This window comes from Myotis daubentonii, chromosome 20, assembly GCF_963259705.1.
Source record: "Myotis daubentonii chromosome 20, mMyoDau2.1, whole genome shotgun sequence".
Classification (NCBI taxonomy): domain Eukaryota; kingdom Metazoa; phylum Chordata; class Mammalia; order Chiroptera; family Vespertilionidae; genus Myotis; species Myotis daubentonii.
This window is the reverse complement of record NC_081859.1, coordinates 4798663-4813341: the sequence shown is the minus strand read 5'-3', so window position 1 is coordinate 4813341 and position 14679 is coordinate 4798663. Positions and strand designations below refer to the sequence as shown.

The 14679-nt window shown below is 49.4% G+C and overlaps 1 protein-coding gene across 12 annotated transcripts in view; it reads left to right on the top strand.

Annotated features, from left to right (window-relative positions):
* The first annotated feature begins 1775 nt into the window (after nucleotides 1-1775).
* Nucleotides 1776-14679, top strand: part of LYST (lysosomal trafficking regulator) — a 75452-nt gene continuing 62548 nt past the window's right edge. For 9 of the 12 annotated variants that reach the window (XR_009450229.1, XR_009450228.1, XR_009450230.1 and 6 more), the window contains exons 1-4: nucleotides 1776-1912; nucleotides 7980-8190; nucleotides 9141-9215; nucleotides 13978-14068. Coding sequence is in view for 9 of the 12 variants with exons in the window: in XM_059677388.1 (XP_059533371.1) it covers nucleotides 7987-8190; nucleotides 9141-9215; nucleotides 13978-14068 (370 nt within the window). In the remaining 3 variants the exon portion in view is untranslated. The remainder of the gene's footprint in view (nucleotides 1913-7979; nucleotides 8191-9140; nucleotides 9216-13977; nucleotides 14069-14679) is intronic. The other 3 variants (XM_059677392.1, XM_059677390.1, XM_059677396.1) reach the window with 2 other exon arrangements.

Sequence of the window (14679 nt, the reverse complement as noted above, 5' to 3'; positions counted from 1 at the left end):
CCGGCCAGGCAAGGGAGTCTTTCAGATAAAACACTTATCTGTGGTAATGGCTCTCTTCCTGGCGTAGGCTCCCTATCGGAAATCTTTCAGGCACTTAAAGGGGAGGTCCAAGTTTTTCCTGCATAGGCTGGGTCTTGATTGCCATCGGCTCAAAATAAGCCACGTGCCAAAGTGGCACATTTTGGGGTGTCATATTCTGCTCCCCTTTAGGATGTTGCTCATCCCTGGAGTATTTGCAATTTTTAAATTTATTAATTGATTTGAGAGAAAGACACACACACACACACACACACACATACACACGCACACACACACACACGCACACACACCGTCACCTCCTGTACATGTCCCCACCAGGAATCAAACCCGAATCGTAGCTATAGGCCCTGACCAGGAATGGAACCTGAAACCTTTTGGTGCATGGGATGATGCTCCAAGCAACTGAGCCACCCTCTCCACACACGACCACATATTTGCATTTTTACAGATTGCCAGAGGAAGTGGGCAACCTGTGCCCAAAGGTATGAGCTGCTAATGGCTGAACCTCAGAGTTCAGGGGGCGATATGTCAAGGTGTGGGATTTCACTGCAGAACCCCTTCACACCACATCACCGGGCAATGACTACTTTGCGTGTCATTGAGTCAGATAGGAGTTGGAGCTATTAAAAGTTGCATTTGGTATACGGCTTAAAGGCAAATTCTTTCTATTTCTTTCTTTTTTAAAAAAATAAGAGAAAGTTTATTCAGAAAGTCACAGAGGTAGGAGTGAGCTGTAGAAGGAATCGGCTTGGGAAACCAGTTACAGAGGCAAAACCAGGGGCCCTTGGCGGTTAGGAGAGAGAAGGATAAAGAAGTTAACACGCCTGGGCTGGGGGAGGAGGGGGAGGGGACAGGCGTGGCCTCCGGGTCCTTCATCCTAAGGGCTTTTAGGAGCTAAGCTGGGGATTTTGGAGGAGGTCCCAGAGGAGGATCTCAAAATAACTGGAATGGTCGATGCTAAAGCAATTCCTGTCCGTGTGTAGACCATGCACTTAGCGTCTGTATTGCTAGGTAGGACCTGAACCCTTGACCCTCAGACCTCAGAGTTCTGGCTCTGTCCCCAGTACCTCAGACACAGACACGCCGCAAGGCTTGTCACAGTGACTGGGGGGTGAGGAACGGTGTCCCCTAAAAGAAACCCAAACACGCCAAACAGCCCCAGCGAGCTGGACCCCGCAGCCACTGTCAGCGATGCGGCCAAAACACGCTTGTATTTAGCCCGGGGCTGCCCCCCTCTGCTGGCGCCGCTATTTTAAGGCACAGAAGGCTGACCACGCGCTGTCCACTAACTACCGTGTTGGGAGGAGGCTGGGTTGAAAAATGCATCTTTGCGCTGCACTCATTGCACAGTGGCTCCTCCGTTAACCTCTTCACGTTTTTAAAAAAATCTTTATTGATTTCAGAGAAGAAGGGAGAGGGAGAGAGAAACATCCACGCTTCCTCCCTCTCCGACCCCTCCCCGTGTTTCTTGGGCACCCCCAAACTCGGAACCCCTGCAGTTAGCCTGTCGCTTTCCTGGCTCTGATGCAACTCGCTTAGCCGAGCCCTGGCAGGGGGAGCGCGAGGGGTCAACCTCCCTCGGCCCCGCCCATTCAGCGCCCGGCCACGCCCCTTCCCTTCCCCATTGGTTCACCGCCTCTTGCGTCACGCCTGCGACGGTGGAGTTGCCCTACCAGCGAGGGGCGGGCGCGGGCGGAGCCAGCGCGCAGGCGCATGCGGGCGGGCGGGTGGGGCCCGGATGCGAAGGAGGGCGGTGTTCCCGGTTTCCTGGGTTACCTGAGGGGCGGGGGCGGGAGCCGGCGGCGGCCGCGGCGAGGACCCGGGATTCGCTGTGTGAGGGGAGCGCGCGGCGGCGGCGGGGGCCGGACCGGAGGTAAAGCGCGGCCTGGAGGGAAGGCGGGGGTTGGGGGAGGGGGGCTGTCAGCCGGGTCTGGGGTCGCGGCCCGACGCCCCGGCGGTGCCTCCTCTCCCGCTTCGGGGCTCGGGAAGCCGCCCGCAGCCTTTTGCAGCCTCGCGCTGCGGCGGGAGCTCGGCGGCGGCCGCGCGGCACCGGCACGAACTTTCTTTCCCGGCGCGGGGTCGGTGGTCCAGTCCCCTGCGCCCTGGACTGTGTGGATCCTCGGGGGCCGCGGCTCCCCGGCCCCGCACCCGTGCTCGGCTGTCCGGATGCCCGGGTGCCCGCGGGGGTGACAGTTTCCCGCGCCCCGGCCCCGCGGCTGCTCGCCCCTTGTCCTCTCCCGCATCCTCTCCCCCGTGCGCTCCCGCCTTTGACGTGCTTTGCCCGGGCTAGAGGGCCTTCGGAGACGCCCGCCGTCGCACCCGGGCATCCCTGGACCTTTGGCTGGGATGCGACCTCTTTCCTCGCCGCCACCTGTGGGATGGAACGGCCTGGGACGGGCCGGCCGGTGTGGTTCAGTGGTTGAGCCTCGACCTATGAACCTGGAGGTCCGGGTTCGATTCCCGGTGGGGCACATGCCCGGGTTGCGGCCTCCATCCCCAGTAGGGGGCGTGCAGGAGGCAGCCGATCAGTGATTCTCTCTCATCATGAATGTTACTCTCTCTCTCCCTTCTTCTCTGAAATCAACGAAAATATATTAAACAAACAAGTTAAAAAAAAAAAAGGCCTGGGAAACACCCAGGGAGCCCCCGGCTCCGCGGAGGGGAGGCCCGCTCACAAGCCTTAAGAAACGCCCCCCAGCCTGGAGGGTTAAAACAAAACAAACCCTTCCCTGTGTGCTCTGCAGGCGGCACACACACCCAGGGCGGGCGCCCACCCGGTGGTTAGGAGGTTTGCCTGCAGCAGGTAGGAAATGTTGGCGTGGAACACGCTGGTGTTGACTTTGGGCCGATGTTTCCTTCGCGGTTGAATTCAGCTTGCGTTTCCCCAGGTCCCTTGCACAGGTTGGTAGGACACACCCAATGGGGCTTTCCTTCCTGGCGAGTCTTGCTTATGCTGCCCAGTTACTCTCCACATCCACACCCAGACGCCCGAGGCGAATGAAGGTGCTGACTCCCAGCTGTGCGTCTTACAGGTGTCGTTCATGCAGATGGAGTGTCTGTTTTAAAGAGCTTTGCAAGTAGCCGGCAACCCGCCCCCCCCCCCCCCCCCCCCCGATAATTCTTGCCGTCATTCGTATTGTTACTACAAAGATCGGAGAGTTTGGACAAAAGGTAGCATAAGGAGAAAATGAGTTACTATATAATTTAATTTATTTTTAAAATATATATTTTATTTATTTCAGAGAGGAAGGGAGAGGGAGAGAGAGAGAGATAGAAACATCAATGATGAGATTCATGGATTGGCTGCCTCCTGGACGCCCCCTACTGGGGATCAAGCCCACAACCTGGGCATGTGCCCTTGACGGGAATAAAACCCGGGACCCTTCAGTGCACAGGCCGAGGTTCCTCAGAGGCTAGCCGCTGAGCCACACCAGCTAGGGCTATTGTTTAATTTACATGAAAGCAATTTATAAACTATGCAATTATGTATAAACTCAGTATTTATTGAGCACCTACTGTGTGCTCCAGTTTTCTAAACAGATACTCCCTTCCCTTCCCCTTCACGGAACTTACATTCTACTAGGGGCGTCTCAGATAATAAACAAATAAAATGTGTGGTCCGTCAAATGGTGTTAAGGACTGAAGAGGAAAAGCAGGGGAGAGGGAGAATAGGGAATGAGAAGAGGGTTGCAATATGTATTTTTTTAATCCTTGTGTTTGATGGTTTAAAATTTTTTGTTAGTCTTCACCTGAGGATATTTTTCCATTGATTTTTAGAGAGAGTGGGAGGGAGGGAGAGCCAGAGAGAGAGAATCGTGGCTGTGAGAGAGACATGGCTGTGGGTTGGTTGCCTCCCCCACATGCCCTAACCAGGGCCTGGGATGGAGCCTGAAACCCAGGTGTGTGCCCTTAACCAGAATCGAACCTGGGACCCTTCTGCCCGCAGGCCAATGCTCTATCCACTGAGCCACACTGGCTAGGGCGAGGGTTGCCATTTTAAGGAGCGGTGGCCAGGGAAGACTTCTTGGAAAAGATGACCTTGCAACATGAGACTGGAAGGAAGTGGAGGGTAATTCGTCCACCTCTGTAGGGGGTGAGTGTTCTGAGGAAGGGCACTTGCAGGAGCCCGTGGGCGGAGCGTATGGGCATGTTGGAGGAGACAGAGGCTGGGCTGGCCTGGGGGAGGGAGTGATAGGAGAGGAGTAGAAACGAGTCCAGGATTAGGTGGGAATGGGAAATCAGAGTGTAAGGCCTGCAGGCCTTTCTAAGGACTCGGCTTCCACTCTGAGTGAGACTCACTGCTTTGGGTGGAGAAGGGATAGAATCAGACTCACTTTCTAAAGAGGCCACTCTGGTGGTTGGATGGAGAGTAGACTTTGTTGGGAGGGGAGAGGGAGGGGCAGTGGCAGAAGCAGGGACATCAGTTCAGGGATTCTTGCCGTGATCCAAGCCAGCGGTGATGCCACATGGGCCCGAGTACCGTTGGCGGGGTGGGTTTCTGGGTACATTGAGGGTCGTAGAGTCCACAGGAGACTTCCAGAACACCGGATTTTATCCTGAGCAAGTAGGAGGATAGAGCAGGCACGTACTGAAGTGAGGCTCATGAGAGGAGCAGTTTGGTGGGGAGAAGGTTAGGAGTGGGTTAGAAGACAATAAATTGGGTATCCGAGTGGTTACAGTGTCGATCTGCAGACCCACGGGTTCAATTCCCCGTCAAGAGCATGTACCTGGGTTGCAGGTTCCCTGGCCTCCGGTAGGAATGCATGCAGGAGGCAACCAATCAGTGGGTCTCACATCAGTGTTTCTCTCTCCCCACCCCCTTCCACTCCCTCTAAAAATTAATTGAGAAAATATCCCCGGTGAGGATTAGCAACAAAAAAAGATTCTTATTAACAAACTGCCCCTCTAATCAGATTCAGAGAGTAAAAAAAGAACATAGATTCTGGAGATTTTAGTGAGCCTGATCATGGTGAATGGTCTTTTGAACATATTGCTGAATTTGGTTTGCTAATATTTTGTTGAGAATTTTTGCATCTATTTTCTTTTTAAAAATATATTTTTATTAATTTCAGAGAGGAAGGGAGAGGGAGAGAGGGAGAAACATCAATGATGAGAGAGAATCATTGATTAACTGCCTCCTGCACGCTCTCTATTGGGGATCAAGCCCGAAACCCGGGCATGTGCCCTGACAGGAATAGAACCGTGACCTCCTGGTTACTAGGTCAATGCTCAACCACTGAGCCACGCCGGCCGGCCTGTATCTCATGTTCATGAGGGATGCTGGCCTATAATTTTCTTTCTTTGTAATGTCTTCGTCTGGTTTTGGAATCAGGGTAAATGGTGACCTTGTAAAATGAGTGTGGGAGCCTTCCTCCTCTTGAATTTTTTGGGAAGGACGGGTGTCATTTCTTTGAGTGTTTGGTAAAATGCACTGGTGCAGCCATCCTGTCAGGCCCAGCCTTCGCTTTTAGCGGGGACACCCCGTGTGCAGGTTAGGGGGAGGCTGCCGCCGTAAGAGACCTGGCTTCTCATCAGGCCTCTGATGTCACCTGTGCGGTGTCTTATTCTTGGGGACCGGATGGAGGAGCGGACACAGGATGGGCAGTTAGTGAGCAACAGCACTCAATCTAGGTACCTGTGAGCGGCCCCACAGGAAGCCTCTACAGGCCGCCCTTTCTGACCCCGTTCCCACCTGTCCGCTAGCACCTCCTCCCCCTCATGGTGACCTTGAGCTTATTTCACGGAGGAAATAGAAACACCCCCATCTCAGTCCTCCCACCGCCAGACACACTCATCACCTGCCCCTGTGCTCGCGGGCGCTGTCGTCCTGGTTGCATTAGGCGACCCATCCCTGCTCTTCTCATGTGGACGTTGGCTCGTTTTCATTCTGCTTACTCACCGTTCCTGAAATGATCTCTCACTCCACTGTTTCATCTGTTTTCAGTTCTCATGCCGTTCAAACATTTCAGCTTACAAATACTCTATCATATCTTTCTTTTTCAAAAATAAACCCGTCGGGGGCTAGGCTCCGCCCTTCAGGACTGGGTTCGGCGGGTAGGGCCAGGCTGGGCCACTTGGGACGAGGCTCGGTGCTTAGGCACTAGCCCAGGGCTGGGCAAACTTTTTGACTCGAGGGCCACAGTGGGCTCTTAAACTGGACCGGAGGGCCGGAACAAAAGCATGGATGGAGTGTTTGTGTGAACTAATATAAATTCAAAGTAAACATCATTACATAAAAGGGTACGGTCTTTTTTTTTTTTTTTTTAGTTTTATTCATTTCAAACGGGCCGGATCCGGCCCGCGGGCTGTAGTTTGCCCACGGCTGCACTAGACAGTGATGGCGAACCTATGACACGCGTGTTAGAGGTGACACGCGAACTCATTTTTTGGGTTGATTTTTCTTTGTTAAATGGCATTTAAATATATAAAATAAATATCAAAAATATAAGTCTTTGTTTTACTATGGTGGCAAAGATCAAAAAATTTCTATATGTGACACGGCACCAGAGTTTAAGTTAGGGTTTTTCAAAATGCTGACACGCTGAGCTCAGAAGGTTCGCCATCACTGGACTAGGATCATCCCTTTGGGACTAGCTTCAGTTGTTAGGGCTGGACTGGACAAAAGAAGAAGAAAAAACCCCCTCTCCTATTCTGGGTTCCCTTCAAGCTACCACCCATTTTGTTGCCATTCTTTAGGACATATTCAGGGATGCTAACCACCGGGCTCAGCCCAGACCCTCATCCCCGCCCCCTTTCCACTCTCTCTAGGCCCCCGCTGTTGAGTATGTCATCACTAGCCACAGGCCTGTCCGTGCGGCGAGCTCTGTTGGACAGCACTGCTCTGGGCTCTCGCATCCATCCAGTCCCTTTAAAATGCATCTGCGCGTGATGGCCCCCAGGCTGAGTCACCCGTGTCAGCCTCTCCACGGGAACTCCAGCTGCTACGCCAGCTGCCGGCGAGACATCCTTTCCTTGGTGTCTGAGCGCTTGTCAAACTGAACATGGCTAAACGGGATGTGGTTTTCCCTCTCCTCCTGCCCCGTCAGCCTTACCTGTCAGCAGGGCTACCCCTCACACAGGTTACAAAACCTTGTCGCCTTTTTGGGGGGCCAGGGGCTCTGAGGGCAGGCGGAAGGAGACCTCCATGCTTAGGAAAGACTGTTCCAGGGGACACCTTGGTTTCCTCTTTCCACACTGCTCTTCAGTCCCTGAAAGCAGGGATGAGTGGCTTTCCCCACTCGGTAGTAATGTTTACCTTTTCCTCTCGCACTCGGCATCCGATGCATCAGACACACGCTCATCTCAGTGTCCTGGAGTGCTCTTTGCCCAGGTACCCTCCTGGTCCCCTTCCCGACTTCCTTCACATTTTGGCTCAGATATCACCTCTTCAGACATACATTCCTGTGCATCCTGAGGAAGTCCGAACCTGCCTTCACAGCCGCCACTCACGCGTTACTGCCCTCTCGTGAGTGTTTGCACCTGCCCACGCGTGGTTACGCTCAGGCAGTTCACACCCAGCACTCATTTCTGTCAGGCATGAATATTTTTAAAAATATACTTTCATTGATTTCAGATAGGAAGGGAGACGGAAAGATAGAAACATCAATGATAAGAGAATCATGGATCAGCTGCCTCCTGCACACCCCTTACTGGGGATCAGCCTGTAACCTGGGCATGTGCCCATGACCGGAATCGAACCCAGGACTCTTCAGTCCACAGGCCGAGGCTTTATCCGCTGAGCCAAATCAGCTCGGGCCGGCATGACTATTTCAGGAGCACCTGACTAGGTCAGAGCCATGTCTGGAAGTATTAGAGGGTTAAGTACCAGAACCTAGTCATTTCAAGTCAGTCTTTAGGTAAAAACAAGCAATAAAACCTCATAGTTTTAAATGTAAATGTTTGTGTTTCTGATCTTTTTTTCTATAATCTTTATCTTATAGCTTGGTCATGAGCACCGACAGTAACTCTTTGGCACGTGAATTTCTGACCGATGTCAACCGGCTTTGCAATGCAGTGGTCCAGCAGGTGGAGGCCCGGGAAGAGGAGGAGGAGGAGGAGGAGGAGGAGACACACATGGCAGCCCTTGGACAGTACCTTGTCCACGGCCGAGGCTTCCTTTTACTTACCAAGCTAAATTCCACCATTGACCAGGTAACGTTTTCATGTCAAATAACTTTCTTCTTCAGTATCTTATCGTTAATTTTGGGTACATAATTTCTGGGGACGTAGTTTCTGAAAGTCTTTAGATAAAGTCCTGCCTCTCACATCACTCCCACAAAGACAAGGAGCCCCATTTAAGGACATATGTTTATTTGGATACTTTCCAAAATGTCTGAAAAATTTTAGAATTGTAAATGGCCTTTCTTGTAAAGTGGTTTCATATATACTATGTTTGCATCCTAATATCAGTGCAGGAGAACTGTGATTATTAATAAAGTTACAAGATTACAGTAGAGGAACATATGAATTTGCACCTGCAATAAACATCAGCCATGTGTTTGAAAAATTTCGTGTCAACTATGTTTAGGCAGCTTGCTGTATGGGGGGTGAAAGTGGAGAACGCTTTGTGTGAACTGATAATTACTGATCCTCTAGCTTGTATTCCTGTACGTTAGTGCATTGTGTGTTTGCTGAGAGGACTGTATGACGGTGGTATTGTGCTGATTCCTTCTTCTAGAATAAACATTTTAAAGCCAGTAGGAACTAGAGACATGTTTTCATCCAGCCTCCATTTGTAGATGAAAAACAGACGCAGAAACATTAAGTAACTCAGGTTAACCTGAAGCCCAAATGTGATTTATATCTTTATTACATTTTAGGAGAAAAAAATATTTTATGAAAGAAAAACTCTACCATCTGCTTCCTGAGAACGAATTAATGTATCAGAGTATTTCAGTTAACTTGAATTGATAAGATTATAAGGTCTCCGTAGCACCAGTTTGACGGGCATGTCTGACCGCTTTAAATGTCACTGGCGTTAGATGCACTCTTATCCATTGTTAAACTTCTGTGATACGACAGCACATTTCTAATGAATACGTTTGTTGGATAAATACAGACATTAACACTGAACACCGCCTCTGTTTTCACTGTAAGCTCAGGAACCCAACACATATAAGGAAGTATTTGTTCGCTGTGGTGCTCACCTGTCACGGAACATTCTGGAATATTTGCAGGTTTATGTAATTTTATTCTTTTTCATGAATGTGGTTTATTAAATGTGTCACTAAATGTAATTTAAGTTTTATATATTTGTGTGACCAGGAAAAGTTATTTGTTAGACCGCATGTAGTGATTTTTTTATTTTGAAATCTTGATGATTTCATATTCATCTCATACTCTGTTCGTCTTTCCCCACATTAGAACAACTCAGTGCTTTCTCTTTTTAAAAGATACTGTATAAATAACATCATAAATATTGAGGAGCAAATGTTGAGAGAAACTAAAAAAGACCCAAATAAATTCAGAACTACGTGATATACATATATTGGAAAAATCAGTATTGTAAAGATACTGTTTTCTCCAAATTGATCTATAGATTCCAGTGCAATTCCAATCAAAGTCTCAATGGCTTTTTTTAAATCCTCACCTGAGGATATGCTTACAGAGAGGAAGGGCGTGAGAGAGAGAGAGAAACATTGATATGAGAGAGAAACATCCATTGGTTGCCTTCTGTACATGCCTCGACCGGGGATTGAGCCACAGCCCAGGCGTGTGCCCTGACCAGGGACTGAACAGGCAACCGTTTGGTGCACAGGATAATGTTCAGCTCACTGAGCCACTCTGGTCAGGCACAAAGGCTTTTTCTCAATGACAGCATTATTGAGATATATTTCACATGTAGAATTCACCTATTTCATATGTACAAAATCCAGTGTTCTTTAGTGTAGACACAGTCAGTTTTAGAATATTTCCATCACCTCCGATAGAACCCCTACGCTTTCTCCTGTCAATCACCTATTCCTTCCACTTTCCTGAGTCTAAGCAAACACTAATCTACTTTGGATCTCTATAGATTTTCTGCTTTCGCTTTTAAGTCATGAAATAACTTTTAATATATTATTCAATGACTGCAATCATTCAAGTCATCGTTGAATAATATGTTTTCCTGTGGTGATATTTTTTAATCCCTTCTTTTCCCCATCACTTACTTTTTGGAATATCTGTAGCAGTGATAGTAGGAACAGTGGAAGTAGAGTGACATTAATAGCCTATTAAAACTAGGGCTTATCAATATTTAATTGCTTAAACCAGGGAACGAAACATGGTCATTTGGATCCTGAAGGGGAATTTAATTGCACAAGATTTAATCATTTAAGGCGGAGTCAGAACACTGGGTTCCAGGCTGCACATCTCAGGAGGAACTTGAGCTCTTACGCCCCCTTCTCCCCTTTCTACGTGTAGTAAATGCACAGATGTTACGTGTATTTGGGATGTTCTAACAAATATATTCACCATGTGGCCACCACCCTGTCAATGTGTAGGACATCCCACCCCTTAGGGAGGTTGCCAGCTCTTGTCAGTCAGTCCCTCCGGGCCCCTGCAGGATGCCGTTCTGACGTGTGGCCTCCGAGGGTGGTTCGGCTGGTCCTGGGACTTCATGTAAAGTATGTGCTCTTGTGTCGCAGAGGTTCTCCCATCGCGTGAGTCAGCAGCTCATGCTTTCTGTTTCTGATGGGCGTCTTCTTGTCTGGAGGCCACGGTTTGTTTACTTTCCCCTGCTGTTTCACCGTTTGGGTCAGAGCCATCTGGCTATTCTGAATAAACCTGCTGTGAATATACTTTCATTTCTCCTGGGCAAATATCGCGGCATACAGTTGCTATGAGAATCAGACTGTTTTCAAAGTGGTAGCGCCACTTCATTCTCACGGCAATGTATGAGGACCCTGTGCTCTCATAGCCGCTCTCACCCGCTGCTGTTTGCATCCCTCTGACAGCTGGCACTGCCCGTCGATAGTGGTGGCATTGTGGAGTATAAAGTCGCATCGCGCTGCGGTTTCGGCGTGCAGCCCTCTGACTACTAATGGCATTGAGCACTTTTCTGTGTGCTTACTGGCCATTTATTATTTCCTTTGTAAGTGTCTGTTCAAGTTTTGTGCCCATTTTTTTTTTCATTTTAAAAACAATTTCTCAGAGACGGTGAGTACATGAAATCAACACTGACCATTGTACTGCACAAGAATATAAATTATGCCATGAGGAATCACATGGCTATGTGTACATTAACCCCCAAAATTAAACATAAATTTGCTGTGCTTATGTTATGCATGACTTTCCTTCTTCCCCTCTTTCTCTCTCTCTTTCTTACGTTTGGGTTGTGCCCATTCAGCTGTGTTAGTTCTGGAAACAGTCCACGTTTCTTGGCATGTCTTCCTGAGGTCCTCGAACCCACTGCCCCGAGCCCGCTGCCTTTGCAGCTTCAGGGATAGTGGTCTGGTGTGGGATCTCAGCCCTTCTCCCGATTCACTCGCCCTTCCTCTCCTGTCCGCCTCCCGTGCCCCCACCCCTTGGATGGCTAGGCTGGGCAGTTAATATAAAATCCAGCCTAAACAATCGTGTGGTGAAAGGGATCGTGCCTGACACCTGGTCGTCGGCACGTAAAATATGTTTCCTGAATTCACTGAAAAATTACCAGCCAATGAGACTTCTTTTACTGGGTATTATGCTATGGGGAATTGAAAAAGGAATGACAGTCATTTCCCTGCACAGGGGAAGCATAAAATGTGAGTACTGCATGAGGAGTGGATGATTTGTATAGATGGGCCGTCTAGGCTAGCCAGGGGCGGGATCTGTCTGTGGCACGTGTGGCCGACCATGGCCCGTCAAGAACATTCCGCTTGGATGGTAAGAGGTAACACCCATTATTCCTCTGGACGCTGTGGTTTGCAACAGCAGGCTGTCCACAAATAAGAAGAAAAGATCTGATGACTTGCAAAGGATTAGAATACGCATGCGGCTTTAGGACTGGGAGGGAGAAATACCTCTGGGCGGACACGATCACTGAAAGGTACTAGGTCTGGAAGGTTAGGGAGAGTGCCCCCGTGGTGAACTGCTAGAAATGGTGGTGATGATGCAAGGAGAGAACCGTGCTCCCCTGCTGCATCGGGCAGTGGGAGATGACAGTGTCCTCAGGGCAGCAGTGCCAGCAGAGGGGGCAACCCCCCAACCTGCACTTGCTTCCCTCTCCCTCTTCGGGTTTCCGAGAGCTAGTGCCCTTGGTGGAGTGGGGCCACGCGCATGGTCCTGAGTGGGGAGGACAGGAATCCTGGGTGGGTGCAGGATGAAGGCCTCACAGGGGAGGTGTGGGGGGCTGGGCCTGGAAGGCAGTGAGCCAGCGCGCCCTTAGCTGGGTGGGAAGGAGTAGAGAAGTCCCGGGCAGCGTCTTGCGGAGCCAGGAGCCGGAGCCTGTGCATGGGGCAGTGACGATGGGCCAGTGTCCTGTTGGGGACCCAGGGTTCAGCGACAAGGACAGCGTGTCCGGAGCACTTCACACATCTTCGAGGTTTCTGCAAGCTCCCGTAGAATGTTACAGCCTCTTCTGCTCAAGGGAAGTGCCCAGAATGGGCGTGGAGGTTTTTAAGTGTAATTGTGCTGGATACCTTTTGCTGGCATCCTACAGAATGCTGAGGTTCAGACAGCCTGAGCTATGCCTGGAAGGCATCTGGACATCTTCAGACTTGTTATTTTTTAAGTAAAGAATAAAGTCTTTCATGAAGATAGTGTTTATAAAAACCCAACTAGGTCCTAGGCATTGGGTGCAGAGGGCGTGATGCTAAGCACTGGGGCCTGCGCCCTGGAGCCCAGGCTTGGAGGGAGGGCTGGGAAGTGTGTTGGAGAAGCTTCCCGTGGTTTGGAGGTAAATTCAGCCTCTTGTGTGCAGCCCGCGAGGCCGTAGTAGGTCTGGCACCGCCTGCCTCGCTGACCCTGTGCTCTCCCCGTCCGCCCTTTCTATTCTTTACGTGCTTCCTAGGAGCAGTGGCCTCCACATCTTTGCACGGATTCCTTCTCACCAATTAAGTATCTGCTCCAGTGGCCGCTCCTGAATAGGCTGCAAATGCCCCCTCACCCCTCTGTCACTCCTCCTCCGTTCATTGTCTTCATTGTATTTGAAACCGTCCTCATGCGGATCTGACGGGTCACCCTGCCTCCTCACTCACGATGTGAGGAATTACACTTGACGTGTCATTACTTCCTTGGCCACCGTGTCCCAGGGGTCCCGCTCCAGTTCTGTCGCTCCAGTCACGCCTCTGACTGACAGGCTCGCACCTTTCTGTGCCTCCTGTCCGAGCACCTGTGCCACACCCGGGCCCCGACTCACGCCGCGTGCCTTCTGTTCTCTAACTGTGTGTGTGTGTATCTTATGGACCAAACGAGGGGACCTTCTCCAGGGCTCGGGCCATCTCCTCCAGGAAGGGTAAGACAGTAAGTGCTGTAGACACAGTGTGCTGACCGTAAACACTGGATTACCTTCACTAATATGTCTTTCTTTTTACATATTACTTGTTAATGTCTGTTTCTCTTTTTAAAATTGTGTTCTCTGAGTCTTACATTTAACTGCATGAGGATGTTTTTCTAATAACTTTATATTATTGGTTTGCTAATTAATAGGACTTAGCTTTTCATTTTCACCCGGCAAATTGTTTTCGTAGGTGAGGAATTCTTGCAATGTGCATGGTGCTCTGGCAGCTATTTTAAAAAATCAGCAAGAACATGCTAAATACCGTCAGCTACTCTTACATTCTTCTGTCTTTGGAAAGGTTTATAAATTGAAGAGTATCACAGCTTTCATTGGATTTGAGATAAGTTAGTTTGGTTTTTAGCTTCTCAAATGCAATCTTTCAGGGGCAAGGATTTTTTGGTTAAAAGTAAGACAAGGTATTAGGAATTAATGAGCCTCCTGCCCTCGGAACATGAAGGGGTTTTCCATGTCTAATCCAGGCGCTGACATGCAGAGAGGAGCTCCTCACTCTTCTGCTGTCGCTCCTCCCGCTGGTGTGGAAGATTCCTGTGGAGGAAGAAAGGGCGGCAGGTATGTCCTTCTCTTTCTTTTTTTACTGCAATGGCACTCTCCGGAAATACTTTGCGTGATGGTCGCTTTTAACTTCAGTCTTAGAGAATATTTGGTATCTGTTGTATGATTTTGAGATAATTCGGGGAAATTGTAAAGTTCTTAAGTTACATCAGGGCTATAGCCTAAATACTGGACTATGTTGGAGAACATAATAAATCCCTCTATCTTAATTGACTGCACTATTGCAGGAGGCTTGTAAAATGGCGTGAACAGTGTGGTGATGTATAGCCTAGAGCAGCGGTTCTCAACCTGTGGGTCACGACCCCTTTGGGGGTTGAACGATCCTTTCACAGGGGTTGCCTAAGACCATCGGGAAACACTTATATAATTACATATTGTTTTTGTGGTTAATCACTATGCTTTAATTATGTTCAATTTGTAACAATGAAAATACATCCTGCATATCAGATATTTACATTATGATTCATAACAGTAGCAAAATTTCAGTTATGAAGTAGCAACGAAAATAATTTTATGTTGGGGGTCACCACAACATGAGGAACTGTATGAAAGGGTCGCGGCATTAGGAAGGTTGAGAACCACTGGCCTAGAGTCTCTTATGGTTTTAA